Here is a 15,655-nt window from a genome sequence, read left to right as displayed (position 1 = left end):
GGGAGGGCTGGTTCGGGAAGCCGTGTGCGCGGAGAGACAAAATGGCGCCCGCCGCTCCTTCGGTTGCCGACGCCATGATGGGCCTCGGGGAGGGGGTGGCCACTTTTCACCCATTACTTCTCTCCCTGTTTCCAGAAGTTTCTGTTTCATTTCTCTGGGCTTGGCGAGAAGCGAAGAGGCCTTGTGACCGAGGCCCTAGCGTTTCCTGGTTGGGGAGAGAAGTATTATGGCTGTTAGGAACGGGCGTTTCTCAGAGGGACTGTGGGGCGCAGGTTCCCTGGGAGGGGAAGGTGGAGGGGATTGATTTGGTGGTTGGGCCATGCTCAGTTTTCCTTCATGCAGCTTTCCCTGCCTTACTATTTTTCCTTGTGTTTGGTCATAGGCCTGCTATTTTCAGCGTCTTCTTGCACGCAGTGATTAATTATTTGCCCCTGTCCTCCTGTTTTTATGCTTAATATCGATAGGAAACGCCTCTGCTGTAGTTATCAGTGTCCTTTATCCTCATACACGGCCTAAGAGTGTAGCTTTATTCTCTTTTAGAATTTGTATGGTCTGGTAACTTATAAAGGTGTTTGTTTGTGTGGTCTCGTAACATAAAAAGGTCTTTGTCCCATAATCGAGTTGAAGAACCAATAAGAGTAGTTATCAAACACGATGTGGTTAATTTTTTTCAAAAGTTATTAAATAGTCTTGAGTGCAAAAAAACCCCAGCCAGACAAACCAGACTTGATAGTGATAAAACTCTTCAAAGTTGATTTTAGGTACGTTGTGGTGTTTAGTCTGGTATTTAAAGTTCCTGTCTTGAAAGTTTGACCAGTGGTGAAAGAGAACAAGAGGACCATAAACTTCTGGAAAAAATGAATTTTTTTTTTTTTTAAATGATGCTTTTTCGGTTTCTATAACTTAACCTATTAAGAATAAGATAAATTTTTCTTAAAAGGACTTGAAGAGTTATGGACTTGTAGTTTTTCACTTAGATTATAGGCACTATCTTTGAGGTTCCTCCAAAGTAGTAGGTGAGGAGCTTGTTCAAGGAAACAGTGAGCCTGTGGCCAATCTAAGAACTGAGAATAGCATCACTGAAGTCTGTCAGCCTTTTTTTTTTTGCTGTCTGTGTTTTTGGAGAGCAGAGAGATTTCTCTGAGGTGCGGTGCCCAAGGGCATTAATGAGCAGCAATGTGTATAAATAATGAGACTGGTAGCCTTGGAAAATGTGGCAGTGGGCTCAGTTTCAGTTGAGTACTATGTTTAAAAACCTAGTTAACTTAGACTGCTAGCTGGTATTCTCCTTATCCTTCTCAAGTAACTTTGAAATGTAAATTTATAGAAATCTCAAAATTTGAAATTACTTCTAGCTGAGCCTTTTGGAAACCTTGGATGAAGAAGGGAGGGACTGAATAGAAGGGGGGGAGGTGTAGATAAGCAGATGATAGATAGATGTGGAATGCCAAGGATTGTGATGGCTAAGATCATAAATAGGGGAGTCAGTTCCTGCTCTTTATCTAATGTCCTAAAGTTTTTCAGTATGGTGGGCGAGATATCAATAGTGTTCAGAAGTGTCACTAAGCCTATAGCTAAAGCTCTGCTGCAGGCGCAACCTTAAGCGGTCAGTGCTCTTGTCCATATGCTGATGTGTTTTGAACTAGGTATTGGTATACCATGCAAATGGAGAAGTGAACAGCTGCTTTCTCTTTCTTAAAGAAAGATTTTACTATAGATGTATCTTTGTACAGATGCAAATTAATAAAGAATTGTGCAGACTAAACAGTAGTAGCTGAAATATAAATCTAAAGACTTACCTGTAGCATGTTACAAAGAAAGTCTACCATTAATACGCAATATATTAATGACAATCTGTAATACCTGTTGTGGTTTAAGAAGAACTAGCTGCTTTGTTTTCAAAGTAATGAATGTAAATCAGCATTTGAGAGGTTTTCATGTGTCTTGCTCAGTTTGCAGATATAACTGCAGCTAGTAGAAAACCATGCAAGTTCGAGTCCTCTGCTACACTAAACTATCTTCATGAATAGCATTTCTGGGCCAAATTATGTCCTTAGTGAAATCTTCTGCAACTGCATGATGTTCAGAAGGTTTGATTATAACTTCCATTTACATGATCGGAACAAGAGAGACCAATGAATCTGTAAAGGCATTAATGAAAGCACATTCACCTTTTCAGTGTGTATCTTTTCTGTTCTGTTCCTTTCATTGTATTGTACTCTGGTTGTACACATTTACTTCTCCCAGCATTGAATCAAAAAGCAGTCTTGACTGCTCTACACAAGATAAGTTTCTGGGTTTAGTCCTCCTAGGTCAAGGTTTAGAAGGAATGGAGGGAACATCTTGGTTTTTGTCATCTAAGAAAAATGTGATATGGAAATTGTTGGGACAGATGGATGTGACCTATATGTACTCTCATACAAATACACGTTTTTGCATAGAGATACTGTTTGAGGTTTTTCCTCATTTAAAAGTTAGCTGTTTTAACGCTAATACAATACACCTCATTTCATTTCTCTTAAAGTTCATTCCGTACTTCAAAATACTGTGGGGATTTTGTGCTATGCCTTAGTAATGCCCTAACTTGTGAGGTGACTTACATCTGTTGGGACAGCATTGACCTTAAGTAACCTTAGTCTTTTAAATGTTAAAAGGTAATTGACCTACAAACACTACCATTTAGAGAAAACTGTGGATCGTATCTTACTGATATTCTCAAAAGCACATGCAAAAAGTAAAGTGCAGTCTAATGTAGCGGGAGAGCAAAATGTTACTATATATATATATATTGGTTCTCTTCATTAAAGTCTTGTAAAATCAATCTGTATGCAGTTACGTTCACTTCAAGTCTATCAAGCTATTGCCTAACTAATAATGGGATGGCTACTCACGAGATTGTCTTTACAGAAAATAATTTTAAGTGTGTCTTCAGAGGAAGCACTAAGTAAATAGTTTTTCTTGTTTTTCAGTCCTAATTTTTGGTTTTTAAACATTCTGTCTTCGTGTGTAGGGTAGTGATACGGAACGAGATGGAGTAGCCCCAGAAAAGTCCTCTCCAGAAAGAGAGAAGAAAAAGGAACAATCAGATGCCTCTAGTTCTCCCAGAACATCAAAGCATCATTATTCAAGATCACGCTCACGGTCAAGGGAAAGAAGACGGAAGTCAGGTATGGTCTTCATATAAGTGAAGTTGCTTAGTAATGTGCTGGTGTATGCTTGTCGAACTGAAATCTCTTTAAAGCCATTTTGGAAAAAAATGTACAGACTTAGCTCTAGTAACTTGTTAGAATAGCGAAAAAATGAAGCTACTGATTTTGGTTTTATATCTTAAATGTGTTTTATTGAAATTTTTCAATTTTAATGATAGAAGTGCTAAGGAAAAAGGTCTTGTCAATGTTCAGGGGTGGGAGAGGGACAACACCAAACAGAAAACCATACTACTTTGTCTTCATTTTAATTGGATATGCTTAGTCTGGGATACTTTTGCATGGTTGTAACAAAAATAAGGTTACCTGGCTGAAAAATGTGACTGGAGTACGACATGGGCTAGAGCTTAAGTAAATTCAAACAAAGAACTGGGAATAACAGCTAGGGTTTGCTTAGATACTCGAATAGTGCTGTTTGTTTTCTAAATCTCTATTCTTGACTTTGGGGGGTGGAATAACTGAAAGGAGCTAGAAATATTATAGCCAGCTGATCTCCTCTTTAACTTGGTAAATAATAATAAATGTTTTCTTCTCCAGATACTGAAGGAAGAAAACACAGAAGCCGGAGCAGAAGCAAAGAGGTAATTAACACTTTGTAGTGTTTAGGTAATTGTACAATACATCTTAAAAAGTATCTTGTAGTAATGCACATATGTGTAAACCTATATAAATGACTTTATGGTAAGTACAAGAAATTGGAAACTTTAAGCTTAAAAATGGATATGGAGATCCTTTCATAGTGAAGCATGATTGCAGCCATCATGTTGACAAGGTAATAGTTTTGTAGAAAAATGCTTTCAGAAACTAGTAACTTAATTTCCTTTTTTTTTTTTTTGTGGAAACAGCCAAAAGAAAGAATTCATGTGGAGAAGTAGAATGGTGTTCTTGATGACTTTCACAGAGCTTCCATTAACCAAAAGCCTTGGCTGGCTTTATTCCTGGCCAACGTTCAGGACTTTCAATGATACATACTCATCTACTTAAGTATATTAAAAATAATTCCCCACCTGACTGAGCTCTGTTTATTGCATCCTTTAATTGTAAAGACTGTCATAGCTTGACAAACAAGCTGAGTCAGCTGGAAACATGACAGTAGCAGCAAAAATTTCAGAAGGCTGTCTCTTTTTTTGAAATTAATAAATATGTGTGTGATGTATATATACAGGGGAGTGAGAAGAGACAGCATCAGTAATACCTTGAAAATAACTGTCTTACACACCAGAGGAGAGATGAAATGAGCAAACCAGGAGCATCGAAACAGTCACAAAGAAGCTTAAGCCATGTGGGGCAATAGCAGGCTGGGTCAGATGAGGGACACTTTAACTTTTAACCCGGGTCAGGAACTTCTCCTTCCCCCGTTCCAATGGAAGCTCTGTTTAAAAAAGGAGGAAAAAAAAAAAAAAGAGGAAAAGAAAAATAATCTAGGAGAGTTTTTGTGAAATTGAATATATTGTTTAGCTCACATGATAACATTTCTATAATAAATCATACTCAGCGTGCTAATGCGCGAAGAGACTGAACTGAAGACGCTGCAGACTCAGATAGCAAAATTATAAGCCTACTTCATGATAAGGTAACTATTAGTCATTCAAACTCATATTTCCCTTAAAAATATCTTAAATCCGTTATGGGATATAATGGTGGTTTATTACTAAGTGTGTGCCTGGAAGATGTGATTTTAAAAAAAAAATTTTAAAATCTCTTTTTAATGTTTTAAAAAAAAAAAAAGTCCTCGCTTAAAATTATGTCCAGTGTTTTGCCATGCTGTTGGATCTAATCTTATACAATTTATTTAGCAATTTCTAAGTTTCACAGAGTGAACAGATAAGGGATAATGTCTCACAGTAGATTTACTGTTTTCGTTCATTTGCAAGATTAAGCTCTTTGTAGACTAAATACTGAATATCAGTAATTCTTTTTAATATGCATATCAGAACAACTGCTTATGTAAATACGTAAAATTAATGTACAGGTGACATCGCAAACTTCAGATGTGTTTTTATGTAACAACTGATTATTCAAGGAGTTAAGAATAAAACACTGTAAAAGCAGGAAAAATATCTAGCATTATTGTGTTCTTGAAGAACTATAATCAAATATATTTATAAATGGATATATATTAATAAGGAGTTAGGCTTGAATAAGTGGGTATAAGCTAATTATAGCATCTTCTCTAGACTTGTTTCTTTTGAGAGAGAGTTACAATTATAGGAAAGGTTTTATGAGTAGTTAACAGATTTAGTTAAGCAAAAAAACTCTGAAGAGTTGGGTTTTGGTCTAAAATGAATGTATCATGCTTAAATTGTGACTTGAAACAAAACATTATTTAAACATAAGACTTAAGTGGGCTATGCTTTTGTGCTAGAAAGATTTCAAAATAAACTGGATATATTAAGAAAAGGTGTTGATGTCATGACTTGGTCTCTAAGGAAAACACTGGCAAAAATCAGGCCTGACCTTGCTAAGTATTTTTGGCATTGCGGCTATAAAAAGGAATCTTTTTTTAAGAGGCACTGCAGGAAGAAATTGCAGTATAGTGGAGCAGCATATCTTTAATTTAAAACTACTGTGGGAGGTCTCAGAGTGATGCATGTTAGTTTTAAATACTAAAAACGGGATGTCAACCATGTAACTTATTACTTTGCTTTTTAAAAACTGTTGGAAGTTACTGACTGAAGAGAGTTTTGCTCTAAAAATTAATTATCTAATGGTGGATAGAAAACTGTTATAGTTTTAAAAGCAAAATAGTATATGTCTGCAACTATGTATGGATTTTAGTAACTTTCTACATGGTAGGCTTAGGCAAATATTAAATATTCACTACAAATGTGAGTGTGTGTATATATGCATATTCATAAATTGTCAGGTACTTAGATATGTACTTATTACTGTTTGGAACGGAGACAGTAACTGAGAATGACAGTTGTTTTTGTTACAATGCTGTGAACTCTTATATGGAAACACTGTAAAGATACCTTGATGGATACTTTAGAAATCCTTTAGACAGTGGGGAGGAGGGAAAAGGGGGAAAAATTATAGCGTGCATTTGCAACTTTGGGTAGTTGGTGGCATTAGGTAAAATAGCCATCAGTCATGATTGAGTCACACTCCTAAGGTTACTAATGTTGCATCACAACTTATCATTTTTTATCTTCTGATACCCATACTAACTCTCTTTGTTGCACTATTTTCCTGAAAGAACCAACTTCTTCTTAAAACAGGCAAGAAGACATGAATCCAAAGAGAAGTCCTCAAAGAAGCACAAATCTGAAGACCACAATGACAAAGAACATTCTTCTGACAAGGGAAGAGATAGCCTAAATTCATCTGAAAATGGTGAGGATAGACATAAACGCAAAGAGAGAAAATCATCAAGAGGGAGGAGTCATTCAAGATCCAGGTCTCGTGAAAGGTAAGTAGTTTTACATGATTATTCTTTAAGTGCATTTGCAAAAGCAGTGTTTGGAATTTGTGTAGACTTCTGAAGTACAGCTGAATTATATTACTGACCTAATTTAACTCTAAAGCATCAATTTATATTGCATGTTTCAGTTTTCATTGGGTAGTGCATTTGCTGCTACTTGGTTTTTTTTCAGGTTGGTTCTGAGTGAAAGTACAAAATATCTCTAAGGCTTTATATAGGTGATCTGTCTCATGTTTATAAATAGTATACAGGGTATAAAAGATTTATGAACAGTGTATTAAATGTTCCCTGTTGTCAGTGACAGGAAAGAAAGTACACTTTATCAATGTCATGGCTTTTTACCTCCTAAATCAAGAACTTACCCAGAGACAATGCTGTCTAAGTCTCCTTGCACGGTAGGCCACCTAGCAAACTCTCATGGTAGGAGAATTGCTTGGGACAAACAGGTTGCTGCCAGCAGAACTTTTCAGTCAGCTCTGCTCATAGCTGAGGGATCTGTAGCAAACATGATAGCAAGGAACAAGCTTCAGCTAATAATATGCTGAGGGACTCTGACTCACGAGCTGAAATTTGGGCATCTCTTCCCTAAGGTATTGGAATACTGTGGGGAGGAGGAGTGTTTTGTTGCCTTGAATTTAGGACACCTGCATCAGATTAGCTTGGCTGTGTATTTGTTTTGAGATGCACACTTTAATAAACAACTAAAAATAGCTATACTGATGAGTGTGATTGTTTGCGTAAACTCTGTGTAACTCACTTGTCTGTTGCGGCTGGTGGTAGTGTTTGGTTCCTTTCCCATTTCATCTCCTAGTCTTACAACTTAAACTGTTCCAGCCATGAACTCTTCTGTGTGTAGTTTGCAGTCTCCCCACCCTGCCTGATGCATTTTGCCCTGTGGTGATGAACCTGTATGTAAGTCCTTAAGTGGAAGCTGAATTTAAACATGAGAATATATGTAAGATTTTGGGACATGTGTTTCAGACGTCATCGTAGTAGAAGTCGTGATAGGAAAAAATCCCGATCTCGCAGCAGAGAGAGAAAACGACGTATAAGATCTCGTTCTAGATCAAGATCTAGACACAGACATAGAAGTAGAAGTAAAAGCAGAACTAGGAGTAGAAGCAGGTAAGTGTTAACTTCCATATATACTTAGTGGTGGTGTTTGGTTGAACGTTCTGTGGGGGGCTGAGGTATAGAAGAATGATGGGTTTGCCAGTTAATGTCTGTTCAGTGTAACTAAATGTGTTTGGCTTTTTCTCAGCTGTATTGATACAGTGGGTTAAGGACTGGGTAGTTTGCATCCACCTACAGAAACATTTGTCCTAGACAGCTTAAGTGTCTCAGATTCTTGGCTTTTCATAGCATGATTTCATGTTAGCAATTAGAAATATGTAACTAGTTATTTCGTGGGTATCTTATAAAACCACGATTTTAGAACTTTTGACTGATAAAGTAGAAGGAAAGTAAATAACTTAATATTTTGAGTAGTAGTGATTACCACAGTTCAAGCTCTTTTTTGTTTCTTACACTGCAACTGAATTTATTATTTCAAATAGGATATTTAAGTGGGAAAAACTGAAGAATAAGATACAACTAACTGTTTTATGTGTTGATACAAGAGTGATGGTGTTGGCAAAGCACAACTTTAAAAATACTATTGTATTTATCTCTTTGTGTATGTATCATTAAAAGGGAAGTTTAACTGGAAATCACTGGCTGTCAGAGCAAATGCACTGATCAGAAGCTAATCCTGATCAGCTCCACAAAGTTTATTTAAAAATTTGTCTTGTCTGCAAACTAGTGCAGTTAGTGTAGTGTTAAGGTGAATTTTGAGTCAAATGGACTATTTCTGATCTGAATGTACTATTCTGTGTTAGTGATGACGAACTCCTTTTTGTCAAGTTCAACATGAGAATATTTATCATGTTAATTTTTCTCCCTATCTTGAGTGCTTCTATTTCTTCCTTAAATTTTAGAAGCACAGATTGAAACACTCTAGCTAGACACATACCGGCTTATTCTGTGTCTGTTTGAGAGAGTTGAGATCCATGCCTTACCTGGAATATGCTGGAGTTGAGGTTTTCATCACTGTATGGAAGTTTAATGTTTTCCAATACTGATGAATCATTCAGTATTTTGGTGTAGAGTTCTGAGTCTATTTGTATGTGTCACCTTTGCATTCCTAATGCCCTGTAGGATATTCTGAGTAAGCTGAAATATGACCTAATGACTACTGCAGTTGTATTTTTTCCCTTGTACTTGTTTAAACTAAAACAAGTAGTTTGCGAATTGGTGTCCCTTCAGACGTCCCAAGGAAGTGTTGCCAGTGTTCCACTTCATTTAGCAGTATTTTCACTAGAGTATTTTAAATTGCGTATTTAAAGGGTGTAGAAGTTGGTTATGACTACTCAACGTTACAGTGGATCGTTAGAGACTTAAGAATCTAGCACGCTCATGTAATGCTACAACATCACTTGTGAAACTGTTAAGAAGACTTATCTTTCTGAAGAACTAGTTGAACTACATGGTTTGTATCATATTTTATTTTGGCATGCACTTTCTACCAAACTTTGAGCTGGGGTGAGTAGAGCTGGGTCTTCAATTGGTATACGTGTTACTTGCGTTTAATGGTATTTAAGCCACCTTCAGCATGATGTGTAAGGCTCAGTTCTCCGTTATTTCCAGTTATTATAGATGATGTGCACTTACGGTTTTTAAAAGTCACTTCGAACATTTTGTGTTTAATGACTCTGTGAAAACCTCACATCCCAGAATAGTTTTTTGCTTCTGCAGTGCAATTCAAATTACCTGAACAGCAGATGTGGGAAGAAAAAGTAAGGGATAGTTATAGCTTACGAATTTCTTCAACTGGAAACACGCTGTGTTTGGTAGTGATGGACATACTGCAAGAATCCATTTCTTCTAAGTACTGTTTCTGTCTCACAAATCCTAGAAAAGGAAAATAAGTGAGGCATAAGTCTTTTTTAACAGTAGCTAGAGCACTTCATCAAGTTCTGGGCTCAGGTAAAGCCTTTGGAAAGAGAATTATGGGGCAAGCCTCAAAGAAAACCCTTCACAAGCCAGATAAACATGACGTGGAAACTTATCCTGTTAAAACTCAACTGTGAAATGAATTCTCTCATTCATGAAATGCAATATTAGTTGTGTCACAGTTAACAGGCTATGACAGAAGCATTTGTAAATAGTAGAGCTTGACCTTCTCTTGATGGTTCTTTGCATAATCTCAAGCTCACGTTTTCAAGTGATCTGTCCTTACTGGCATTTAAACTAATCTTTTTGTTCTGTGAGCATGTAGACCCTCCCGGCAGTTCTTTTGTGACATTGCTCTGATTAAATGCTAGGTGGAAAACATGACACCATCTGCTTGTTTCAAATGGAAATACTTAAATACAAAAGCTCAAATATTTATTTCCTTGATGTTTACCAGTGCAATAAAGCATCAGACCAAAGACAAGACCAAACTACAATAGTCAGCACGGGAAAAATGAAGGTATCTTTGAAACATGCATTACATCTTATCTCAGGAATGCAGATCTGTCACTTCCCAGTGCCTGAATCTGCATCTTGTCATCTTCTATGAAAAGATAAGTCTCGCCTCCTTTGTATTCTACCAGATTTGTCATGTAAACAAGGATCTCTTTTTGTAACTTCAGTCTACCTTTCATGATGTTTGTAGATGCTGTCCAAGTTGCAAATAGAAGAAACAGAGTATCTGAATGCCACTTAAAGTGGCTGTTGTCAAGTTAGCTATTATCTCAAATAGTTGATAATAACATTTAAGTATAAAATTGCAGAAACATCTTTGTGATTCTCAACTTACTGTTTATGGCAAATCTGGGAACAATCTGAGTGATACCTCCTGTAATTTAAGCTTTGTTGGACACTTCCAGTATCTGTGATTTCTTTGTTTAAAACATCAGTGTCAGAGGCTTAAATAGGGATAAACCCTTATCTCTTGTAATGTAGATACTAATGATTCCAGCAAAGAGAAATACTGCTAATAGTACTTTATATGTGTATTTTGAGCGGCTGTTGCTTAGATGGGACTAGATGTATATGTCATAAGAGCAACTTTTATTGGGAGGAGTGGGGAGAAGGTTGCTAAAAGAGTATTGAACTAAATATTTTGGTATTTTGCTTAACAATATATTTTAACTGGGTTCTTTTCGGATTGTCATGCTCCAGATAATGCATGCTTCATAGTTCTCTGCTCAGTAGTGTCCTTCTTAAGAGCAAACCAGCTATCACATTTAGCTTGATAGCCTCCCTCAGTCAGTTGTCCAAAGCACATTTAGAGAAGAGTATACAGAGGGGGGAGAAATAGTAATTTCCCTGAGTACTATTCCAATTTTTAAATGGGGCCTCTTTAAAATGCTCATTTTTAACATAATTGTAGTGCTGTTATGGTTTTAAAGCATTCTTGTAACTTGATCCATTTTACAGTTTTCTTGCAATTGACTTTACTGAAAGTTACACAGTATTTTTTCTTGTCAGGTTTTAGAATGAAAATCTCTAGAGCAGATCTATTTGTTCTAAACACTAAGTGTAAGAGGGTAAATGAATACCCAGAATTACACATTCTGTTACATCTTGCAGTTGGAAATCTTCAGTTTTAGCTCTGTCTTGTTACAAGGCAAGTGTGACTGTTACACTGTTCTAGTATAATCTCTGTGAAAGCTGTTCTTGAGAGCTCTCCAAATTAATTATTAAGCAGTTTTTCAGAGTTGTGATCAAATACTTCATGAAATGTTAAGGTATGTCTGTACCTTCATTGTTTTAGCAACTGTGTTAAATTTGGTTACAGAGAGCGAAAGAAAAGAATTGAAAAGCCTTTTTTTTTGAGTCATAGCCGGAGTCCAAGTCCACCACCTTTTCGGGGACGAAATACAGCTATGGATGCACAGGAAGCATTAGCCAGAAGGTCAGAAATTGTCACGATTTTCATGATATGTGACATTAATAAGCTGCTGCTTTTGATTTTGCATGTCTAAATATTTTTATTCTCATGTACTTACTTCTAGACTGGAAAGAGCAAAGAAACTGCAAGAACAGAGAGAGAAAGAAATGGTTGAAAAACAGAAGCAACAGGAGATGGCTGCAGGTACTCCATGTATATTATATTAATTCATAGAGTAATATGAGTAGAAGATAGTGTAGGCTTGTGTGCCGAGTGTTACAGTCCTGTCCAACACATGTGCAGGTTGTCTTTCTTTGTATAACTTGGTCCATATATAAGAACCACAACTAAAACTAGGAAATGGTTGAAAAACCAAACCAAACCAAAAAATAACAAACATAAAACCCCAACAAAAACAATCAGGATTTCTTATCGCTTACCGAGTATACAACAAAAATGTTTTATGTTAGGCTGGTAAATGATTTTGTGATGGTCATTGGACGCTTCCTTTGTGCATCATTAAGCAAGAGTTTGAAAGCTATTACCAGCTCAGGGGTATTTAGAATGAGGTACATTAGTTTCACTATTAGTTCTGGTTGGAGATGTGTTTCTTAATTTATAAATGACATGTATTTTATCACGCATTTGTTATTTGGACATTTTCAACTTATTTTCTGATGAAGGGAAGTGTTTGGGGGTTTTGTTTTGGTTTTTTGTTGTTTTGGGGGGTTGATGGGTTTTTTTGGTTTTGTGTGTTTGTGGTTTGTTGGTTTGTTCACCCCCCTACCCCCCCAAAAAAAAAAAAAGTCTGAACTTACTGTCTGATAGCAAGTTACCTTTCTTCTTCAGCGGCTGCAGCCACTGGAGGTTCCGTTATTAATGTTGCTGCTCTTCTGGCATCGGGAACACAAGTAACTCCTCAAATAGCAATGGCAGCTCAAATGGCGGCACTACAAGCAAAAGCACTAGCAGAGACTGGAATAGCTGTACCCAGCTATTATAACCCAGCAGCAGTGAATCCAATGAAATTTGCTGAGCAAGAGAAAAAGCGGAAGATGCTTTGGCAAGGCAAAAAGGAAGGGGTAATGTTGTCTTTTCTTACATTCATAAAACTTGTTTGGAAACATATTGCACTCAGACAGTTTAAGGATGCTTATTAACATTATTTCCAGCAATATTACTTTTATGCCTGTTTTCCTATTAACAGCAGCCAGAGGTAAAACTTCAGGAGTGAAAGGACTAAGATAACTAGACCTTCAATGACAAATGCTTGTGACACAAGCCTTAGGAAAACCCCTAATGTCATAAAACTTAGGTATAATTGGATCTTAATGTTACTTTTGTAGGTTTGCCTACACCTTGCAACTAAATATGAAATACAGATGGTTTCTTTTTACTGAAAAGTGATGGCTAAGCTATAGAAACTATAATTGACTGCTCCTTTCTGTGACTGTAGAGATTTTTCATTTGATTGTTGCATCCTGTCTGTTTCAAAAACAAGTCTGCAAACCTTGCTAGTAACTTCTCAGGAGTAGAGTAATGCATTAGTAACACTAACAAAAGTTATAAATACAAATAAACCTTCAGACTGGCAAATAAATGCTCTTGCAGTGAGTGAGGTATAGGCTATCAAACAAAGAAGGCTCCTGTGGCAGTTGCTTTTTCAGAAAGTCGCTGGATTTGAGTGCAGGTTTTGCCTGCTGATACAATGGAAAAATTGGCGCTTTAATATTTGTATTTTTGTCTTTCAACACTATGCTAGTATGGAAATGTTTGTTACATTAGATTAATTATCATCATGTGTCTTTTATGTTACAAGCTCACTTAGCTTTTCACAGCTTGTTTCGCAAGGTGTGAAAAACTGAAACTGGTTCACATGGCATTGATGGGAAGCAAAAGGGAGGGAAGAAGAAACCTGAATGCTGTCTAAGCAGTTCTTCCCGAATTGTGCTGTATATTGCTTAATTGTAATAAGCAACTTCGTTTTTCCATAATTCCCTTTAAGCATGCATTCTGGCAAGGTTTCCAAACTTTATGGAAATGAGTACAATTTACGCAAGTAAAGAATATACCTCTGTTTTGAAACCTATGGTTAAGTAGACTTCCCTCACAAAGAGTTTCTGCGAGGATGCTGCAGGAATGTCAAATGTGACTTGGAAACCTTTTACTTCCAACTGTGCTGTCGCTACACAATGGGGGTCATTTTTAATACCGCTTTTTTGCTTGCTACTGTATTATGATATTAATGGAAACATACGTAAAAAGGTGATAAATCCCTTTTTTAACTTGTACAGGATAAATCACAGTCTGCAGAAATATGGGAAAAATTAAATTTTGGAAACAAGGACCAAAATGTCAAATTCAGAAAACTGATGGGCATTAAGGTAAAGAGTTATGAATGTGTAATTAAGTTTATTATTAATTGTAGGACAGTGGTTTCTTCTTTCATTTTAAAGTGTACCTTAACCAGTAAAGATGTTGAGTTAACCTGATACTACATGATGTAGTTAAGAACTTCAAGTATTTCTTGTTAAAGTTCACAAGCAGCATCTAGATCTGAATTAAATTCAAATTCTAGAATTTCGTTATGTTTTTGGCTAACAAGGCAACTGTTATCTGTAACAACAGTGGTAACTGTAACCAATATTCATAATCTGATAAACAGCATTACTTTGTATAGATAAGGTAATTGGATACATTTATTTGAATGAGTTAGAAAAAGGAACTGGATTAAGGCCTCTAAGTGTTTCTTGACAGTGAGAGGAAAGCTACCCTTGAATGTTCCAGCAATAAAACCAAATGCTTGAATTCCTACTAGCTTTTGAAAACAACAAAGCAAAATTGTTATGTTTAGGACGCGGTACGCGGGTAGTATATGAAAACACCACTTCCTACACAGCTAATGTTTATTTTCTTCTGTCTGGTTTCTAGAGCGAGGATGAAGCTGGCTGTAGTTCAGTTGATGAAGAGAGTTACAAAACGCTGAAACAACAGGAGGAGGTTTTCAGAAATCTAGATGCACAGTATGAAATGGCAAGATCACAGACTCATACGCAAAGAGGAATGGGATTGGGGTTTACGTCTTCAATGCGAGGAATGGATGCAGTTTGAAGGAGAAAAAAAAAAAAGCCGTTTTAAAGTTTGGGACTATGGAAGGTTTTTGTTCAAATGTTGGGTCCTTGTTCACCAAAAAGCTAGCATTCTAGCTTGCATGGGTGTTGCATTGACTTTAATTTATTGAAAAATACAATTTTTTTGTAAATATCAGATCAGTGATACTGGTGTTAGTGTTGTAATCAGGTTATACCCACTTCCATTAAACTTGACAGAACTATAGGAGGACAGTATTTTTTAGTTTAAAGTTCTACTTTTCAAACCAAGCAGCAGATGGGATAAACTCATACATGGATATTTCGTGTCCACTGTCTTGTGTACTTTTGTACTTTAACCTTGTACAGTTATTTTCAATTCTTGAAACATGAAAGAAACATTGTGTAGATGTTATTTAGCGGTCTGGGCCAATAGGCACATAATCCAGTGCAAAAAACCTGGTTAATAATAAAGACATTTTTTCTCTAAGGTCTTACTTTATGTTAATTAAGTTGTCTTTTGGGCCTTTAAGGAAGGAACTCTAAGGAAACTAGTTAAGAGATGTCAGGAAAACTTGAGAAGTCAGAAATAGTGTTTGTTTTGCTTTGCTTATTTTGAAGTAGGATTTTTCCTAAAATAAGATTTGCAGTATGGAGCACAACTCATGGTGATGAATGCTGAACTAATTTTCTTTTTTTCCTTTTTTTTGTAATTTGATACCTGCCAATTTTAGTAAAGAGAGAGGGATAACAAAACCACTGGTGAGAAAGGTAGGATGTTGGAGCCCTTTGCTAGTACTAAAGTACTTAGAAGTACTGGAAAGTGTGTTAACTTTTTGTAGTAGGTTATATACGCTGCTCTGACGAGGCATTGCCTAACCGGGGGCAGGATGGAGCCTGGATGGGGCCTTACTGCAGACAGCCTACTTAAAAATACTCTTGTGCTGCAGCCCGCTGCTGCCCTCTTCTTCTCTCCACCCCTCCTCAGAAGAGGAAGAAAAAAAGGAGAGGGGGGAGG

The 15,655-nt window shown here is 36.6% G+C and overlaps 1 protein-coding gene across 1 annotated transcript in view; it reads left to right on the top strand.

Annotated features, from left to right (window-relative positions):
• Positions 1–15,127, top strand: part of RSRC2 (arginine/serine-rich coiled-coil 2) — a 15,370-nt gene extending 243 nt beyond the window's left edge. The window contains exons 2-10 of the mRNA XM_009572617.1: positions 3,011–3,167; positions 3,744–3,787; positions 6,428–6,618; positions 7,612–7,755; positions 11,456–11,572; positions 11,673–11,752; positions 12,398–12,630; positions 13,843–13,932; positions 14,480–15,127. Coding sequence (XP_009570912.1) covers positions 3,011–3,167; positions 3,744–3,787; positions 6,428–6,618; positions 7,612–7,755; positions 11,456–11,572; positions 11,673–11,752; positions 12,398–12,630; positions 13,843–13,932; positions 14,480–14,659 — 1,236 coding nt within the window. The 3' untranslated portion in view covers positions 14,660–15,127. The remainder of the gene's footprint in view (positions 1–3,010; positions 3,168–3,743; positions 3,788–6,427; positions 6,619–7,611; positions 7,756–11,455; positions 11,573–11,672; positions 11,753–12,397; positions 12,631–13,842; positions 13,933–14,479) is intronic.
• Positions 15,128–15,655: the final 528 nt, after the last annotated feature.

Source organism: Fulmarus glacialis, unplaced genomic scaffold (genome assembly GCF_000690835.1).
Source record: "Fulmarus glacialis isolate BGI_N327 unplaced genomic scaffold, ASM69083v1 scaffold23112, whole genome shotgun sequence".
NCBI lineage: Eukaryota > Metazoa > Chordata > Aves > Procellariiformes > Procellariidae > Fulmarus > Fulmarus glacialis.
The sequence above is the reverse complement of the archived record's forward strand: the minus strand, read 5'-3'. Positions and strand labels throughout refer to the sequence as shown.